The sequence below is a fragment of the Glycine soja genome, chromosome 12, assembly GCF_004193775.1.
Source record: "Glycine soja cultivar W05 chromosome 12, ASM419377v2, whole genome shotgun sequence".
Classification (NCBI taxonomy): Eukaryota; Viridiplantae; Streptophyta; class Magnoliopsida; order Fabales; family Fabaceae; genus Glycine; species Glycine soja.
This window is the reverse complement of record NC_041013.1, coordinates 5,060,617-5,078,259: the sequence shown is the minus strand read 5'-3', so window position 1 is coordinate 5,078,259 and position 17,643 is coordinate 5,060,617. Positions and strand designations below refer to the sequence as shown.

Here is a 17,643-nt window from a genome sequence, read left to right as displayed (position 1 = left end):
TCATGTAGTTAAAGGTAGTTTGTGACTTAAGACTCGCGATTATTCGACGTTGAGATAGCAATATCAGCAAACAATTTAATTAGCTGTAGCAACGTGGGTGTTGAGTTGAGAAGAAGAAGAAGCTTTAATTTGATTGATGGCATTGGGGATTGGAACAGCACCACCTCGGACTACTGCTTTATGCAAGTCACCTTTGCTTTATATTAGATGTGGGTGGCAAGGATGAAAGATTTCAGCTTCAAACTATTTTAAATTTCACCAACACTATCATATATGATAAAGGCAAATATCAGAAACACACTCTTTAAACACATTTTTTTTTTATTGATTGAAATTTATTGAAAATAATAAAATTTTGTAAATCTTACATTATTTAATGATTTTTTTCTTGATTATATAATTTTTAATAAATTGTAATCAATTAGTGATGGTAAAACAAGTTTAATGACTTTGCACTTTTACTGAAAAACTCTTATTAGTCTTTTAAGCTATTAATTAACTAGAAATTAACTAGAAATCATAGTATAATTCTTTAGATAATTATTATAAAAATTAATAAACTTATCGTATATAATTATTTGTAATTGATTAATAATATAAAATTATTTTATATTATCAATGCATATACTAATAAGTTGTTGGTGTTTGATTTAAGTGACGAACTTTGTCTTCTAAAGCAAAGTGTCGGATTTAAGTTTTTTTTTTTGGATGAAAAACATGTTAGGAGGGAAGATTCTATTAAAAGTGACTACTAAAATTTTTTGGTGGAAATTAGTCACCATCAAAATTAATGAATATTACACACCAATATCATGGTGACCTAAAAATACTATTAATGCATATTTATTTTCACTAAAATTATTTTAAACTATAATTAACATTAAATAAAAATCTTCAATCAATCATTCAAGGGAGTATATTTATGTTCTAAACATAAACAAATCATTATTGGACAAATGAATCACTAGGTTTATGGATCTTAAACACACCATATAAATAAACTTGATATCATATTTTAATTTAAAATCTTACGATATTAGATCTATAATTTTATCTACTTATATGATGTTTATCCTTTTTACTTTTATTTAATGTTAAACTTTATCTGTACTCCAAAACTCTTACCATCAAATGATGAGTCTTTTCTACATGATAAGTCTCTTTTTACATGATAGTATCTCTCTCAAGTGAAAATCTTTTTTGAGATGAACATATTTTATCAAATGAAATTGCTATAATTAGCATAGAAATACTGCTCAACATTTTCATATTTAATTAACAAAGATATTAGCTTTGAGCATTTGACAAATGAAAGGAGTTTTGAAAATATTCATTTCATTTGTTTTTTTCTTATAAGTATTTTGGATAAATTTATTCAAATCGGCCCAGTTACATTCCTGTAATATGGAATTGAATTGTAACGGTCAAGGCATAGGAACGTGATACCATAAACAACTCTCCCGAACTTACCAGATAAATTGAAAACAATATTTTCATAAATTTCTTATTATTATGTATGTGTTATCCATTATTCATTAAATAATATACAAGATAAAAAAAATTATCCTATAACTAAAGCAATTGTATGGTATGATTTTTAGTTTCAAACCTAATCTAACCCGATTTCACTCTTGAAATTTATAATTATTTATCATAGTCAAAATAGATATTTTTATAAAAATTATAAATTAATTTTGATAAAATATATATTTAATTTTAAATTAAATATTTCAAATGGACTATAACACTTTTTTATCATTATGGACTATGGGTTATGAAACACTTGAATCAGCTATTACGAGATTATTTCAGTTTATTGATAAAGACGATAGGCAATTTCTTCCTGGGTGGCGGTTCTAAAATATTCCTTTTTTTTGTTTATTTTCTCTCTCTTCACTGAACACTCGTTACACTTGTCTCCTCGTCAATTCCACTTCATCGTCCCTATTTAATATTCATCACTCACCTTTCAATTTTTTCCCTTTTTTAATTAATTAATTAATTTCTTCCATCTAGGGTTTTCAATTAGGTTCCTGAATTACGATTAGGTTCTTATTTTCATTTTTCCCTATTGAATTTACGACTTAGGGTTTCTGGGTCTACGAAAAACCCTCCTTTCGCGCTAGAAATCTAGGTTTTATGGAGCTGGGGTGACAGGGCTATCCCACTTTGTCATTCCCGCCCACAAAAAGGAGGTAACTTTACGAACATCCGAATGCATATGTCGTTTTCGTCATTATCAAAGGTTCTATGTAAAATTTATCAATTTTATTTTCTCCCATCGTCACCCATTTGTCTTTTTTATTTTTATTAATGACTATGTTTTATTTTTGTTTTTTCTATTGTTAAAATTTTACCCTGTTCCCTTTTCATGCCAAAAGGTCAACGTAACCTGCTACGATTGTTATAAACTGGAGTTGTTATCATCACAATGTTGGATGTGAATGGTAGTTGCGGGTTTTATATCTCTAGTTGTGTTCTCCACTTAGCTGAATGGCACCCATTGGAATAGCAACGTTGAGTAGGGCTTGAAGCCCTGTTTTTACTTCCTCTATCAAGTAAGAACCTTAGCCTAGTATTTCATCTGTTTGACAAGATGTTTGATTGAGGATTTGATTTTTTATTGTTGTTGGCGTAGTAAATTGTTTTTTTTTCTTTCTTTTTTTAGATTTTTTTATTTTTTAGGGTGAGAGATACGTCAATTACATTTAGGATTCAATCTCCAGATGCTCAATAAGACTCTTTCTTTTGCGATGGGGTGCTGTAGTTGCTTTGGGTTCATCAGGACACCTAACCGTCAAAGTCAAAGGTCTAAGCCTACTACTAACAATAATCTCTGCCAGGAGCCTCTGTTGGATGATGATATTGAGGATGAAGAGGGTGAGCCTTTGTACAATGATGAGGTTACTAACAATAGTGGAGATGAAGGTGCGGAGGAAACTCGTCCCAAGCGATCGGAAGAAATTTTGAACTTCAGAGTAGAGAATGGCATGATTTGTAGGCAGTTTCCTGTTAAGGAAACTCGCAAACTTGTTCGCAGCGAGGTAATTGATTTGTGGGAGTGGCTTTATAGTTTTTTCTGTAAGGGTGATTTTGAATTTCTGTTATGTATAGTCAAAACATCAAGACTAGGTGGGCTAGTGGTATTTGATATGGTGAATCATCTTATTGACTTATTCATATTACGGGTGAAAATTGCACTCATTGTGCTTTATGGTTTCCAGATACTTCCTCTCTTTATGATATGGTGTTTATTTTGAGCTGCAATATAAATTTTTGATATTTATTTATTTAATTTAAATACTAAATGAGGTATTGTATTTTTTAATGGAATGCTACAGGTCAAAGGAAGTTTGGGTTTAATATTTATATCCTACATATTTTAGTGATAGACATGAAGCTGTGAATGAATAAATGTCTTGGGTCATTGCTTTTTTCTCAGTTATTGTGTTCTCTGCTTCTGTACTTGTGAACCATAAATTATCGGTTTATATCAACTATATTAATCTTGGAATGAATTGTATATCTATCTCATTCACACAAATAAGTTACATGCCTATTCCTATTGGAATGTTATTTGTATTCAGGAAACACTTCTCTTTGTATTGAATATCTTTTCCCTCAGAACTTAGAAGTCTTATTGAACTTTTATTTTCCTTTTAGGATGAAAATGGGAACAAGATGATAAATGAGTATATTCGTGAGTATAAGATTGGTTCTGGTAGCTATGGGAAAGTGGTGAGTGTAATATTCATGGTACATATCCTGTCTCAATAAAAACAATTTTCCTGAGCCTCTTTCCTTACATGCATGACAGGCTCTTTATCGAAGCTCTGTTGATGACAAGCATTATGCAATTAAGGTTAGGAAACTTTTTGGTGGGCAGACAGATTACTGTAGGAAACATGGGCATGGTTTTTTGATACAGGGCTTTTATGTTCTAATAGTTATCAAGAATAGTGCATTTCGTCATTTATTGAGCTGAAAATCTTTTGAATTGAAGGCCTTTCATAAATCTTATTTACTGAAGCTTCGAGTTGCACCCTCAGAAACTGCCATGATGGATGTACTACGTGAGGTATATTTCTTCTTCATATCCTTGGTTTTCAGAGTCTGAACTCTTAACTGGAAATATGATTAAAACATGAATATGTTAAATTTTGTTAAGTATTATATTTATACTCCCTCTTACCTTCCACTTTATGGTTATTCTTCATGTGGTATCTTTTTTTATTTGTGATTCTGTTTGCACTGTAGCATCCATTTAGTCACTTTTATAAAGTGCCCACATTCTTATTATACCATTTACTGAAAGGAAATTCTTTTCCATAGGTTTTTCAGCTTACTTTGCTTCCTGGTTTGGTATTTATGATAAACTATGTTTTCTGACTTTATTTGTTAGAGCTATTGTGCTAATGTCCCTACGTTAAATGGCCAATACTATTTTTCTTTCTCAGGTTCTCATTATGAAAATGCTGGAACATCCTAATATAGTCAATCTCATTGAGGTGATTGATGACCCAGAGACGGACAACTTCTACATGGGTATTGATGACTAGTTTCTTCTTGGTTTATATCTGTATTTGAGTTTAAATGAAGAAGAATACCTTTGAGGTCCCATGCTTGACTGCTGATTTTTCTTGTACAGTACTTGAATATGTTGAAGGAAAATGGATTTGTGAGGGTTCAGGTCCCACTTGTGGCTTAGGTGAAGAAACTGCTAGGAGATACTTGCGTGATATAGTTTCTGGATTAACATATCTCCATGCTCATGTAATATTTCTCTTCCTATCAATCTGTGCTTAATATTAACTAAGATCCTCTTAAGAAAGAAGGGAAGGAGGGAAAGGTCGTGGGTTTGATCCCTCTTGCTAACAGAAACTAACAAACTAAGAATTAACATTTGCCGATAAAAAATAAAATAAAATAAACTAAGATTCTCTATCTCACATAGACATAGGTTTTGCATATAAATGGCTATATATGATGATCTTCATTGCTAAACAAAAGGAAAAATATTCTTAGATGACATATCATTTATGTTAGATGCTCATACTCTTATTTATGAATGTGCTTTAAAATGGTTTGATCAATTTAGTGATTTTTTTCTTTTCTGGAAAAGCAGAATATAGTACATCTGGATATTAAGCCAGATAATCTGTTGATTACTTGTCATGGTACAGTAAAGATAGGGGATTTCAGTGTCAGCCAGGCTTTTGAGGTAATGTAACTACTGAGCCCAAATGAAAATTTGAGTACTTGAAATGAATAATATCAGAGCCCGTGAGTGTACATGGGCATTAGTCATTAGTTTTTCTTCAACTGCAACATGGGAAACTTTTCTCTCTGGGAAAACTGAAATATGATTGCACATCATGTGTGAAAATTGAAATGTGATTACCTGAAAGATATGAAACTATGAAAGCTGATTAATGTATTCTGTCAATAGTTGACATTTAAGTTAATGACTTTATGAAAAGAAGCTTTTTGTCAACTTTGCTTTGTTGAGCAATATCACGGGTCATAGCCCCTTGTTAAAAACATTGATGTGGGATTATATTTGGATTATGCTCCAATAATCCAGGGGCAGAGGGAGGGCTGCTTCTTGGGTCACCCCACTATTGTCCCAGACATTGTAAGAGGATATCCCCCTCCCCTTAGCTTTTTCCCTTTTAATTTTTGCAAATTCATTCTGACTTAACACTTGCTAAGACCATAATTGTAACTCAAATTTTGAACCTTAATTTTCCTTAAAACAAGTGTATCAGAAGCAGTAATGAGAGAAATTAGATAGTATCAAGGCATAGGAACTCATGCTTTTTCCTAAAAGTAATTAGTCAATCATCAATCATATAATACATTTTGGCCTAATTAGTTGATATATCGATATAGAATATTGGTGGGAAAGAGAAAGAAAGAGGGGAAGAGAGAATAGTAACAGGAGAGAGAGAGAGAGATAAAGAGAGATCAAAGAGTTGTGCACTGCACTTGTTATTGTTTCAGTCTGTCTAAAATGTACAACACCAATGCTTATTTATAGGCAGAACCCAACAGCTTCTAGTTATGAAATCTTAACTAACAATAGCTGCCTAACTGACCAGGCATGCATCTTGATAGAGATGTTGGTAGCGTTGGAATTTGAATGGGCGTTAGGAGTATGGAAGTCCTACAAGCTACTAAGAGCATGTAATGATTTCTGTAATCTTGGGACATAGTTATCAATCTTGGAATCCAAGGCAAAGTGGCCGACCATGAAAACCCTATAGTGGGATGGCCACTATCCCAAAGATTATGGATATAAGATCATATAATTTATATTTGTAATATATACGTATGAATGTTCAAGGATAAAAAATACCCAAAATTAAGGACACTCATAAATTTTTGAGTATTATAGTTTTCAAACTTTAGTTCCTATAGTTAATAAGTGAAATTTTTAGTCCCTGAAATTTACATTTTAATTCTCTCAAACTTTAGTCCCTATAGTTAATAAGTGAAATTTTTAGTCCCTGAAGTTTACATTTTAATTCTCAAAAGGTCCTTGCCGTTAAAATTCTTTTAACTAGCGGAGTTAAAAAAATTTAACAGCAGGAATCTTTTGAAAATTAAAATGTAAATTTCAGGACTAAAAGTCCACTTATTAAATGTCAAGAACTAAAAAATCCACTTATTAACTATAGGGACTAAAAAAGATAAGTTTGGAAATTATAAGAACTAAATGGGTAATTAAACTTTTAATTAATTTAGTAATCAGAAGTTATAGCTTTAAGCTAAATGCACGGGTCAATAAAAAAAAAGGCAAAGAATTATTAATTTTAGCCTCCAAGCCTTAAAGTAACTAAATATTCAAATTCAAGTTTTTCTTAATTGGAATCTTAATGTTCAAGATCTTCTAAGTTGTCTTGTTCATTAATATATCACTTTAACGCTACTAAATCTGTATATCTCTTTATCATGCTTTTCAATTTCTTCTTTAACTTTTTGTCCCTTCCCCCTGGAGTTTAATGGCCTAGGAGTTTTCCTCTTCAATCTTGTTTGCCACTGATATGAACCTTTGGAGAACCACGGCACAAAAGCTTGCCTCTGTAATTGGAGAGTCCAATGTCTTATAAACGCCACTCCAAAGTCCACTCCCATACTTCCAATGTGGGGCTCAAGTCTCGTACCTTTCAGTTTAGGTCATATTCTTGTCTTGCCCATGCATCTGATCTGACATAATTGAACATCCCTGGTTTCCCGTTCTATTTTTTTATCCTTCAACAATTATTTTGTGGCATCCAATTCATTCATAGTTTCCAATAGCTTCAACCACCAACTTGAAGCTTCTTGAATTGAACTTTGAAAGAAATTCCATTCCTAAAGGGCATTGTTCTATCTACTAAATGATTCTTGCCCTTGCTTCTTACCGCAAGCATAAGTTATGCTTGTTTTTTCCTTGGCCTTTTTCTAATTTAAGAGTTATTTATGGACTTTTAAAAAAGAAGTAGATCCGTGTGGTCCTTGACACTTTTGGCCTTCTTGGGGGGAGTAGCCAAAAAAAGGTGCCACCCGATGCTATTGAACTAACAGGCCTTATTCTACATCCAAAATTGATACATTTTTGTACCTACTCATCCTTCTCTTCCTCATCATCATTTTCCACATACCTCAGCCAATCATGAGGTTTTTTTTTTAGTTTTTCTCTTCTCACAGGCTTCCTTGATGAAGTTCCCTACTCTGGGAGGATTTTTCTTACAAGAATTTACATATCCCCTTGCCCATTTGGCATCTCCTAGCTCTAGTAAGGGTAGAAGACTAGAACCCTACATCTGATCTGAATTGGATCATTCGGATCTTATCCTAATTCATCTATTCTTCCTAACTTTTACAACAAACTTTAACAGTTTCATTTTGCAGGATGATAAAGATGAGCTTCGGCGATCACCTGGCACTCCTGTTTTCACTGCACCAGAATGCATTTTAGGTGGTTGTTTTCTTTTCAAGCTTGTAAGATACTATTGCTTTGAAGTACAGGTTCTCACTGCTGTTTTGTGTCTGTGGATAGGTGTGAAATATGGTGGTAAAGCTGCAGACACGTGGGCAGTAGGAGTTACTTTATACTGTATGATATTGGGTGAATACCCTTTTCTTGGAGACACCCTTCAAGATACATATGACAAAGTAAGAAATACACATGTTTTTTATTATAATTACAACAAAAATGTCATTCTGTTTTCGAAAGTTCTCACTTTACAAAGTTTCTTAACTTTTTCACCCAGATATTATACATGGCATTCATGTTTATACTGGTGCCTATATCACAATCTTAGCTTGCTGTTTTCTTCCTGATCCAGATAGTCAATAATCCTTTAGTACTCCCCAACGACATGAATCCACCATTGAAAAACTTAATAGAAGGACTACTTTCCAAAGGTATACATGACATTCAGCATTTTTGTCATATGATGTGACTACGTTTTCCTTGTTAATGCTTAGTTAAATTTTTAAATTTGCAGACCCAAGTTTAAGGATGACTTTGGGTGATGTTGCGGAAGATAGCTGGGTTATTGGAGATGATGGTCCAATTCCCGATTACCTTTGTTGGTGCAAAAGGAAGAGCTTGGGAATTGAGGACAATGATGAGAGCAATACTGACTAATTTTTTTTAGTTTGCATTTATGTACAGTGGAAAAGCGGTGGTTTTTTTTTCTTTGTTAGACTCTTCACTGGTATTTTATGATTTGAGTCAGTCTTAAAGGAATCTCAATTTAAGAAAATATAGTTCATGTAGGCATGATAAGTAGCAGAGGCAGAAGAATGAATGTTTATATTTTTGTGAAAGAATTTGGTGTCTAGAAGTAGAAACCGAGAGAGGCCTTGTACAATGATCCTTACACGCATGAAATGAATTTTGAGCTCTAGCTTCCAGGCATAGATATTCTCAGTTTAAACCTTGTATGTATCATCTCAACAATTAAGAAATGGCAACCCCAAATGTTTTCACTGTCATGAAACAATATTGTGGTTCAAAGATCCTGTTAGTTCTGATTACATTATTGTTTATTTATCATTAATAATTAATCAAGGGTAGCAATGAGCACTAGCAGCTTTATAAATTCTGATTCTGTTGTCACGTGAGATAAAGCAAGTAGCATTTTCTTATTCTATATGCTTTTAATGATAAAGGGTGAAAATCACCAACCAAAAGAAGCATTTGTCGCCGTCGTTGTTATTATTATCTAGACTTTTTCCTTCATGTGCATGTGCCTCATCCTTATTCCACATAAACGGACAAAAGAGGGATACATTTTGGTTTCATATCATAGTCAGCTAGCAGGAGCGTTGTTTTTTATACTTGTATTTTGCTTCAACCTCTCTAATTGGAGATATTTTATATATGTTGGACGCACTCAACCAATTTCATACAATGACTGGCAACTATGTTCTGAAAGTTCCATAAACACATCAAAATTTTCATTTCAAGTAATTAATCAAATTCTCCATGTCTGTAGCCAGCCTGTGCATGCAAAAAATACCGTACAATAGGAAAATGCAGAGAAAATTGCATTTGAAGAAATGTTTAGTATTAATTGGAAAAAGGCGAATAACTTATGACGAAAGTTCCCTCAGAAAATGAAGAGTTTCTTTTCTTCCATTTCACTTTTTTTTTCATATATACTTGTTAGAAACAACTCAGAATTGAACTAACTAGGATCAAATTAATAATTTTGTTTTAATTATTTAATAGTAAAAATTAAGAATGAAAATTTCTAATGAAAAGTGTATGTCAAAATGAGATATTTCATTCTAATAATTACTATATACATAGTGGTGACTAATTGTGTTAAAAGAAAATCTAACTCGGTTTAAATGAAAGGTATAAGTTGTTAACAAAAAATTGACATTCTTTAATTTTTATGAATAAAAAAACAGCTAGCTGTGAAAGGACAAAAGTACAGCGAAGAAGGGACCACCTGGCGCAGTGACTGACTGACTAACTAACAGGAGATAACTGTGGGGATGGGATGGTGTGCCCTAAACAGCCTGCGTCAGCAGCCACTCTGAATTCTGAATAAAGCCAACATCAATTTTCTGACACAGAATGAGAGGCACTAACTACAAAAGAAGAACCACCCGTCCCAAATATCACCTTGATAAATAATTCTTCAATTCAATCACGTACTACCCAATAATATATAAAGCTTTCCTTTCATTGAGTACAATGCTTGTAGTATTAATTACTTGCATGTTGATGGATCTGATCCATTGAGCCTAGAAACCATTCTAAACTAGAGCAACTCCACTCCACTAGCTCGCAAAAGCATATATTACGTCATTATCTTTTGAAAAATAAATTTAAAAATATAACATTTTAAAAATTGGTATTATACGTTTAAAAAATATTTTTGGAAATTGTTGAGATTTTTGTTTTTGTAGTAAGAGGTGAATTTTTTTGTTATAATATTTGTTGATATGGTTATGCAACGTGTCTTGTTTATCATTCGGCATCTGGGAAAAGATAGTTACAAATTGTTATATGGGGACTTATTTTTTGAGACAGTACTGACCTATATATCATTTTGATTAGCATATCATCAGCTGTATGTCACCTTTCGTATTCTATTACTTTTACTTGGTGATTATTATGTTGTTGCAAAGTTGCACGGAGATGGGATTGAATCATATTTCAATATATTGTATAGCAAAGCATGATAATATTTAACAATTAACATATAATACAATAATTACAGTGACTTATGTGCACCCTCTTAAGTCTTAACTATGCCCTTATCATATTATAGGTGCAATATAATGCTTGTAGTAACAATTAATTAATTAACCTCATCCTATGTAACATCAAGTATCGTCAATTATTTTTAAACAGCTTAGCAAATGTGTAAATTTAAGCTGTATGATTCAATATACTACTGTGCCTGGATTTTGCATTTGGATTTTGGAATACCATGCATGTTTGTAAAAGAAATCTTCATCCAAATCTTGTGAGTTGATCGAGCGCATAAGTGTTATCATATGCTGGAGCAAATTTTGTGAGGCACAAAACATATATATAGTTTTTTATCTATGTCAGTCAAAACATTGTTTGTAGTTTGTACACGATCTTTGTTGTGAGGGATGAATGCTAACAATGAAAATAATGACTTTTGTGAGCCAAAGCAGCACCATTTTCATATGCAATCGTAGTCTAGCTAGCATTTTGAGCCGTGCTAGCCAATATATATTAGTTCTAATAGATTCATCCAAAGTTTCCTGAAATTTATCCTAAAACAATTCCCCATATAGTATATATGAAAATGATTTATTCAATTACGTAAAACTGCAAACGACATAGATTGTTTATCAGTACTTATACAGTGTCCAATACCACATGTGACCAAAGCAATTAAACATAATCACCAAAGCCTAATTAGTTGTTCTCTGTGACCTCGACCTCTTCAAAACAACGCATATAAAAACCAATTAAAAATTCAGAGCAACAAACATAACTAAGCTTTATTTACTTTGGTAAATTTCGTCTGCTTAAATAACTTTTTACTATTCGTAAAATAGGCCATTTTTATTTTAATATTTTTTTAACTTTACTATTCAATATTTTTTATATTTAATTTTATTATTTATAGCTTCAAGTGAGAATCTATTAACTGATCACATTATAAGTTAACATAATATCATATCATCAACGATAAAACATTTAATAATAACATAATAAATTAATAGAATATTACATCATTAATTAAAGATCTTCAATGATAATAAATATTAAAATTAAACATAAAAAATTTGAAATACTAAAATAAAAAAAATGATAATTTAAATAATAAAATAAAAATAAAAAATTTGCATGCACTAAAAAGTTATTTAAGTCAAATTTCATCGTACATTTCAGTTGGAGAATTGTAAAACTCTAATACTCCACCCAATTTGGCATGGCTTGGAATGGAGTACAGGAATTAGGAAGAAGAAAAAAATATAGAGTGAAAATAATAAGTATGATTAATGATGTGAAGAGACAATTAAAAAATAGATAAACAAATAAAAATAAGATTAAAAGATATATTTATATTACTCATTTTATTATTTTAATAAACATTTTTCGAAGTAAAATGGTTGCAGACAATAATAACTGTCACGACTGTGGCTTATCTTGTTGTGTTGGAAATTGGAATGAGTGATTAAGTGCAGTGCAGGATAAGCATTTGATATTGACTAGAGCGAAGCGGAGTGGCAATGAACCTCAACGCATATTGTTAGTTATATTCATATAGTTATTAGCATCTTTATCAATGAAATCTAATTGATAAAATATATGAGTTATTATAAATATTTAATTGTTTTTTATTTTTATGGATAAAAGAATATAGCTAGCTGCTTTATTATTTTAACATTATAATATAATGTAATATACAATTTTATCTTATGAATGGAGTAGAATTTATTAAAGGAGTTAATATTATATTATATAAGAAAATGATATTTCAACACCTAAAATGTGCAGTAAAATAAAAATCTAAAATATTAATGTAATACACATAAAAAAATACAGATAAAAAGATACAGATAAAAAATGTTATAGATGATAATAATATAATAGAAAGAAAAAAATAAAGATAAAAAGAATCCCAAGACTTCAAAGGTCATTTCAAACATTTTAATTTAAATGTTTTAACAACATAGTATTATTTTTATTGATCATAACATATTTTTCTTAAAAAAATAAAAATGTAGAAGTATTAAAAAAAAGTTAAATGTTTTCATACCTTGTGTTTTAGTGGTTTTTTATATTTTAATACATTAAATTTTAAAAGTTTTATTTTGATTCTATTTTAAAAAAAATATATTTTTTCAACTGAGACGTTAAATATGTTAATTCGGATGATGTGAGATGTTAATGGAAACAATTTCATCATGACTTTATTTTGATTCTTTATGTTAATAAATGATTTCTTTTAGTATTTAAATTTTTTAAATAGTTTCATTATAGTTCATTAAGATTACGAAATGATTATTTTGATTCTAATAATTATATATAATATTAGGGTCTAATGAATGTAAATTAGGACCTTCTATCAAAATTATCCGTTCTTATCTATAAGCTTTGCACGATACCAGGAAATGGAGGAATGCATCTCTCTTTTACATTGAGTTAAAAAAAAATGAATATTAACATTTGACCGTTTAAAGGGTAAAATTGTCCTTTTTTATTTAATATTAACTATTCTTATTATTTTTTAACCTTTTAAATAACTTCAATTCAAATTTTTATTTTTTTTTTGTTTCTCTTCATTCAAATAACCTCTATTTTCATATGCCTACTTCTCTTTTTATTTCTTCTCTCCTTAATTTTTATTGTATATTTTTTCCATCTGGAATGGTGTATGGGGGGTGCAGTGAGCGACCGAAAAAGAAAGGAGGAAGAGACAGATGAAGGTGTGCTTGCACTGCATTGATTGGCTACAGCTGGGTCACCGTAGGAGCTGTGAGGACACAAACAATATCGAGTTGAGCACGAAAGAATTAATGAATGAGTGTTGGCATGTACATGTCTGTCTGTGAGTGTATCTGTGTCCCCCTCTCAACTGCTTCCACGCGTAACTAATTTAACATCTTCACTGTCCCCCACTTACTTTTTATTACTAACATACAATTGAAAGGATTGAAAACAACGTGTATTTTTTATTTTCAAATAGTAATTGTCGAATTCTTCATATATGTCGTATTTCAGAGATTCTTAGTAATACAACCATAAAAAAAATTCTCGCACTCATTCACATGCAAGTCCCCACAATTTATTTTGAATTTGGAGGTTGATTCAATCTAATAAATGTGACTTGTAAAATAGGTTTAATGATTTTATTAACTATTAATTGTGAGTTGTAAAATATTGAAGCAATGAATACTAACTACTAATATATGAACTAAGAAAAATTGAAGCAAGATTAAATTACTAGTTTTTATGTTATAAGTTAAAAAGTGGTATTCCCTCCGTTCATAAACATAAGACATTTTTTTGGGTCTTTTTTTTTATAGATTTTCTTAAGTTATTTTTTATATTAATTATTTTTTTTACTCAAATACTATTAATTACTTTAGAATAAATATTATATATGTATTAAAAAGATAGATGCATTATCTCCCTTATAAGAATTAAATAAAAATATTAGCACACATTAGTTAAGTTGGTGAGAAAGTAATTAATTGAAAAAGAGATTAATAATTTTAAAGATAATTTTGATAAAATAATATAAATTAATTAATTTAATGCTATTAATTATATCAACTAAATTTTTCAAAAATGTAAATTAATTCAAATAATCTTATATTTAGGGATATTGAGAGTAAAATTTAACCAGAGTAAAATTTGACCCATATTAATCTATTTGATTTATTCTTTTCCAGAAAAAAAAAAAACTCACAATAAGATTAACCAAACATGTAATAACTACTATATCAAACCAATTTATTTTTTGTACAACAATTAATTTAACAAAATATATATATATTTCAGTCATAGTAAAGTTACGTAATACTAAAGCAAATTTTAATCAATTTTTAATCCATCCGTAAATCAAAATTAATCTAAGAAAGAAAAACCATGAAGAACATATTCAAAATACAAAATACACCGAAATACTAAATAATTCTGGTCCAACTAATTTTCATATAACATACTATTATTATTATTATTAAATTAAAAATATAATTACATGCCATATAAATTTTTCCAGAACTAATCAATTCAAAACAATATTACTTTTTTCATCCCAAAATAATTATCGTTCTAACTTATTTTACACATAAAAAAATCAATAATTATATAAAATATTTGATATAAATTTTATTGTCTACCGTAATATTATAAGCGATATAACTGAAAAAAAAAACATAATTAATGTTAATATATTAAAAAAAATTAAAATTATTTTATAATAAATTATTTCTTCTCTTACATGATTATTATAATGGGATGAGATGAGTATTGCCTCTATTTCATTATAATTATCATTCTAATTTTTTTACACAAATAAAAAAATTAATAAATAAATGAAATAAAGTAACAATTTTACTAAATTAGGTTGTTGTTATTATTAATCTTCTTTGTTGAAATAATACAACATAAAAGTAATTATTAAGGGTCTAAATAAAAAAAGTAATTGATACTATATTAAAAAAACTAAAATTACAGTTATTTTAAAATATTTTTTTCTTCTTACATGTGAATTATTTTGGGAGGAGGGGAGTAGTATAATTTATCGGGAAATGCATTATGCAGCAAACCAAACACGATTGAGGAGATTTTATTGGTAACACGCTTGTATAATATGGTTAATGTTAGTAGCAGGCCTTTTCTGTGTCCCAATTTGTAAGTTATCTAACACACCGCTTTCACCTTTTCTTCCCGTCGCCGGTTGCCGGCAAAACAGGTTTTGACGGCGCATGAATTCCGTCGAGTCATGCGGCGCTTCCGTACGCGAGATCCGATTCTTCTCCGCACTTCCAGGTACACCCCCTTTATTTTTCTCTCTCATCCCCACTTTAGAAATTCATCGGATATTTTTCTTTTTCTTTGGATTTGGATCCGAATCCGGTTCTTCCTTCTTCATTTGGATCAGAGCATACCCTTTATCTCAAAATTTGATTTTTCTTTCTGGGGTTCGGTGTTTTGCCGTTTTGCCGTTGCATGCAAGTTTGTTCTATTTTTCATTTGTTCTTTATGAATTTGCAGATGATTCTGTCTCTGCAGCCGGAAATCAGATAACGAAAAATTCCAGATTTTCTGGTATTGCCGGAATTTCAAATCTTTGTTGCTGATTCTTTTGAAATTGGTGCCATAACTCTATTTGTCGTATTCTCTCTTTTTATACGAGGTTATGGTTTTCCAGTTAATGTACCAAATGGGTGTAAGTCCAGTGAAGGGGTGATTATTTAGTATAAGGTGATTACAGATTTTAATTGAAGGTCATAGATTTGAGGGAAAGAATACGGAGATAGAGATTAGTGGCATGCACTTTGTTGGGATGGACTTTGTGGGTGTGGGTTGCTTATGAATGTTTTTGTTGGGATTCACTGAAGGTTTATTGACATGACAAAGAGAATACGTAAGGATTGTTCCTTGCAGGAGGATGTAGAGAAAGTGAATAATAGCTTTGTTGAATTGGATACAAGGGAAGGAATGAATGATGGTTTTCCTAGAGCTGGACCAAATGATTCGCTTCTTCCTGGTCTTTTTGATGATGTTGCGCTGAATTGTCTTGCTTGGGCTAGTAGATCTGATTATGCTTCACTAGCATGTATAAATAAAAGGTACAACTTGCTGATTAGGAGCGGGTATCTATCTGAGTTGAGGAAGAAGCTGGGGATTGTGGAGCTAGAGCATTTGGTTTATTTGGTTTGTGATCCAAGAGGGTGGGAGGTATTTGACCCCAAGAAGAATAGATGGATAACATTACCTAAGATACCTTGTGATGAGTGTTTTAATCATGCAGACAAGGAGTCCTTGGCTGTGGGGAGTGAAATGCTGGTTTTTGGTCGGGAATTGATGGATTTTGCCATTTGGAAGTACAGCTTGATTTCTTGCAATTGGGTGAAGTGTAAGGAGATGAACCGTCCTCGCTGCTTGTTCGGATCTGGCAATCTTGGTTCAATTGCTATTGTTGCTGGTGGAAGTGATAAATATGGAAATGTTCTTGAATCGGCAGAGTTGTATGACTCAAATTCAGGTACATGGGAACTATTGCCAAACATGCATACACCACGTAGATTGTGCTCTGGTTTTTTTATGGATGGCAAATTCTATGTGATTGGTGGCATGTCAAGTCCTATTGTTTCATTGACTTGTGGGGAGGAGTATGATCTTAAGACTAGAAATTGGCGGAAAATAGAGGGTATGTACCCATATGTTAATGGGGCTGCTCAGGCACCTCCACTTGTGGCAGTTGTGGATAACCAGTTGTATGCCGTTGAGCATCTAACCAACATGGTGAATAAATATGACAAGGAAAGGAACACCTGGAGTGAATTGGGAAGACTTCCAGTACGGGCTGATTCTTCTAATGGATGGGGCCTGGCTTTCAAGGCTTGTGGGGAGAAACTTCTGGTTGTGAGTGGACAAAGGGGTCCAGAAGGTGAAGCTGTTGTGCTGAATTCATGGCGTCCTAGGACAGGGTTCAGGAATGGAACCATAGATTGGAAAGTACTTGGTGTGAAGGAGCATGTTGGGGTGTTTGTGTACAATTGTGCTGTTATGGGATGGTCCGGTGAGATGCTTTTAGATTGACTCAGCAGAAGATTTGCTGGTATCTACAATCTGACTTAGCTTTCAGGGGTGCTTCCCTGTTGATTCATCTCATTTACCAAGTTAATTGTCCATCTCCCTTGATAAGAATTTGGGTTTCTACTTTTGACATCTTATTTGGATGTGTTTCTCTCTTTCATGATCCATATTTTTTATTTGCTTTTCAGATTACCTAGTAGGCTTACACAGATATGTTCTGTTATCCTTTTCTTATCCAACTATGTAAACCAATAAATCATAGAATTTTATTTTTTTAATACTTCAATGCTTATTCTTTGCTTTAGTGTATGGTATATTGGTATATCTGTCTAAATTTATGTCATATGTGTATGCCTAGTCGAATAGTGTTTGAG

The 17,643-nt window shown here is 31.3% G+C and overlaps 2 protein-coding genes across 8 annotated transcripts; both read left to right on the top strand.

The window, feature by feature from the left end:
* The first annotated feature begins 1,843 nt into the window (after positions 1–1,843).
* Positions 1,844–8,996, top strand: LOC114379998 (serine/threonine-protein kinase GRIK1-like). Of its 7 annotated transcripts, none has more exons than XM_028338865.1 (13): positions 1,848–2,195; positions 2,382–2,558; positions 2,669–3,044; positions 3,664–3,738; positions 3,818–3,862; positions 4,004–4,078; positions 4,458–4,545; positions 4,649–4,773; positions 5,126–5,221; positions 7,897–7,966; positions 8,045–8,160; positions 8,334–8,412; positions 8,496–8,996. In XM_028338865.1, the coding sequence occupies exons 3-13, from the start codon at positions 2,727–2,729 to the stop codon at positions 8,636–8,638; spliced, it is 1,230 nt and encodes a 409-aa protein (XP_028194666.1). In that variant the 5' UTR covers positions 1,848–2,195; positions 2,382–2,558; positions 2,669–2,726; the 3' UTR covers positions 8,639–8,996. The 7 variants fall into 7 exon arrangements, with proteins under 7 accessions (XP_028194671.1, XP_028194672.1, XP_028194666.1 ...); XM_028338866.1 differs by having other exon boundaries at positions 1,848–2,245; positions 7,897–7,963; XM_028338864.1 differs by having other exon boundaries at positions 1,848–2,245.
* A 6,255-nt stretch (positions 8,997–15,251) lies between these two features.
* LOC114379951 (F-box/kelch-repeat protein At5g60570-like) lies at positions 15,252–17,578 on the top strand. The gene is made up of 3 exons (XM_028338797.1): positions 15,252–15,299; positions 15,420–15,496; positions 15,722–17,578. Exon 3 carries the CDS (start codon positions 16,079–16,081, stop codon positions 17,270–17,272), a length of 1,194 nt encoding a protein of 397 aa, XP_028194598.1. The 5' UTR covers positions 15,252–15,299; positions 15,420–15,496; positions 15,722–16,078; the 3' UTR covers positions 17,273–17,578.
* Positions 17,579–17,643: the final 65 nt, after the last annotated feature.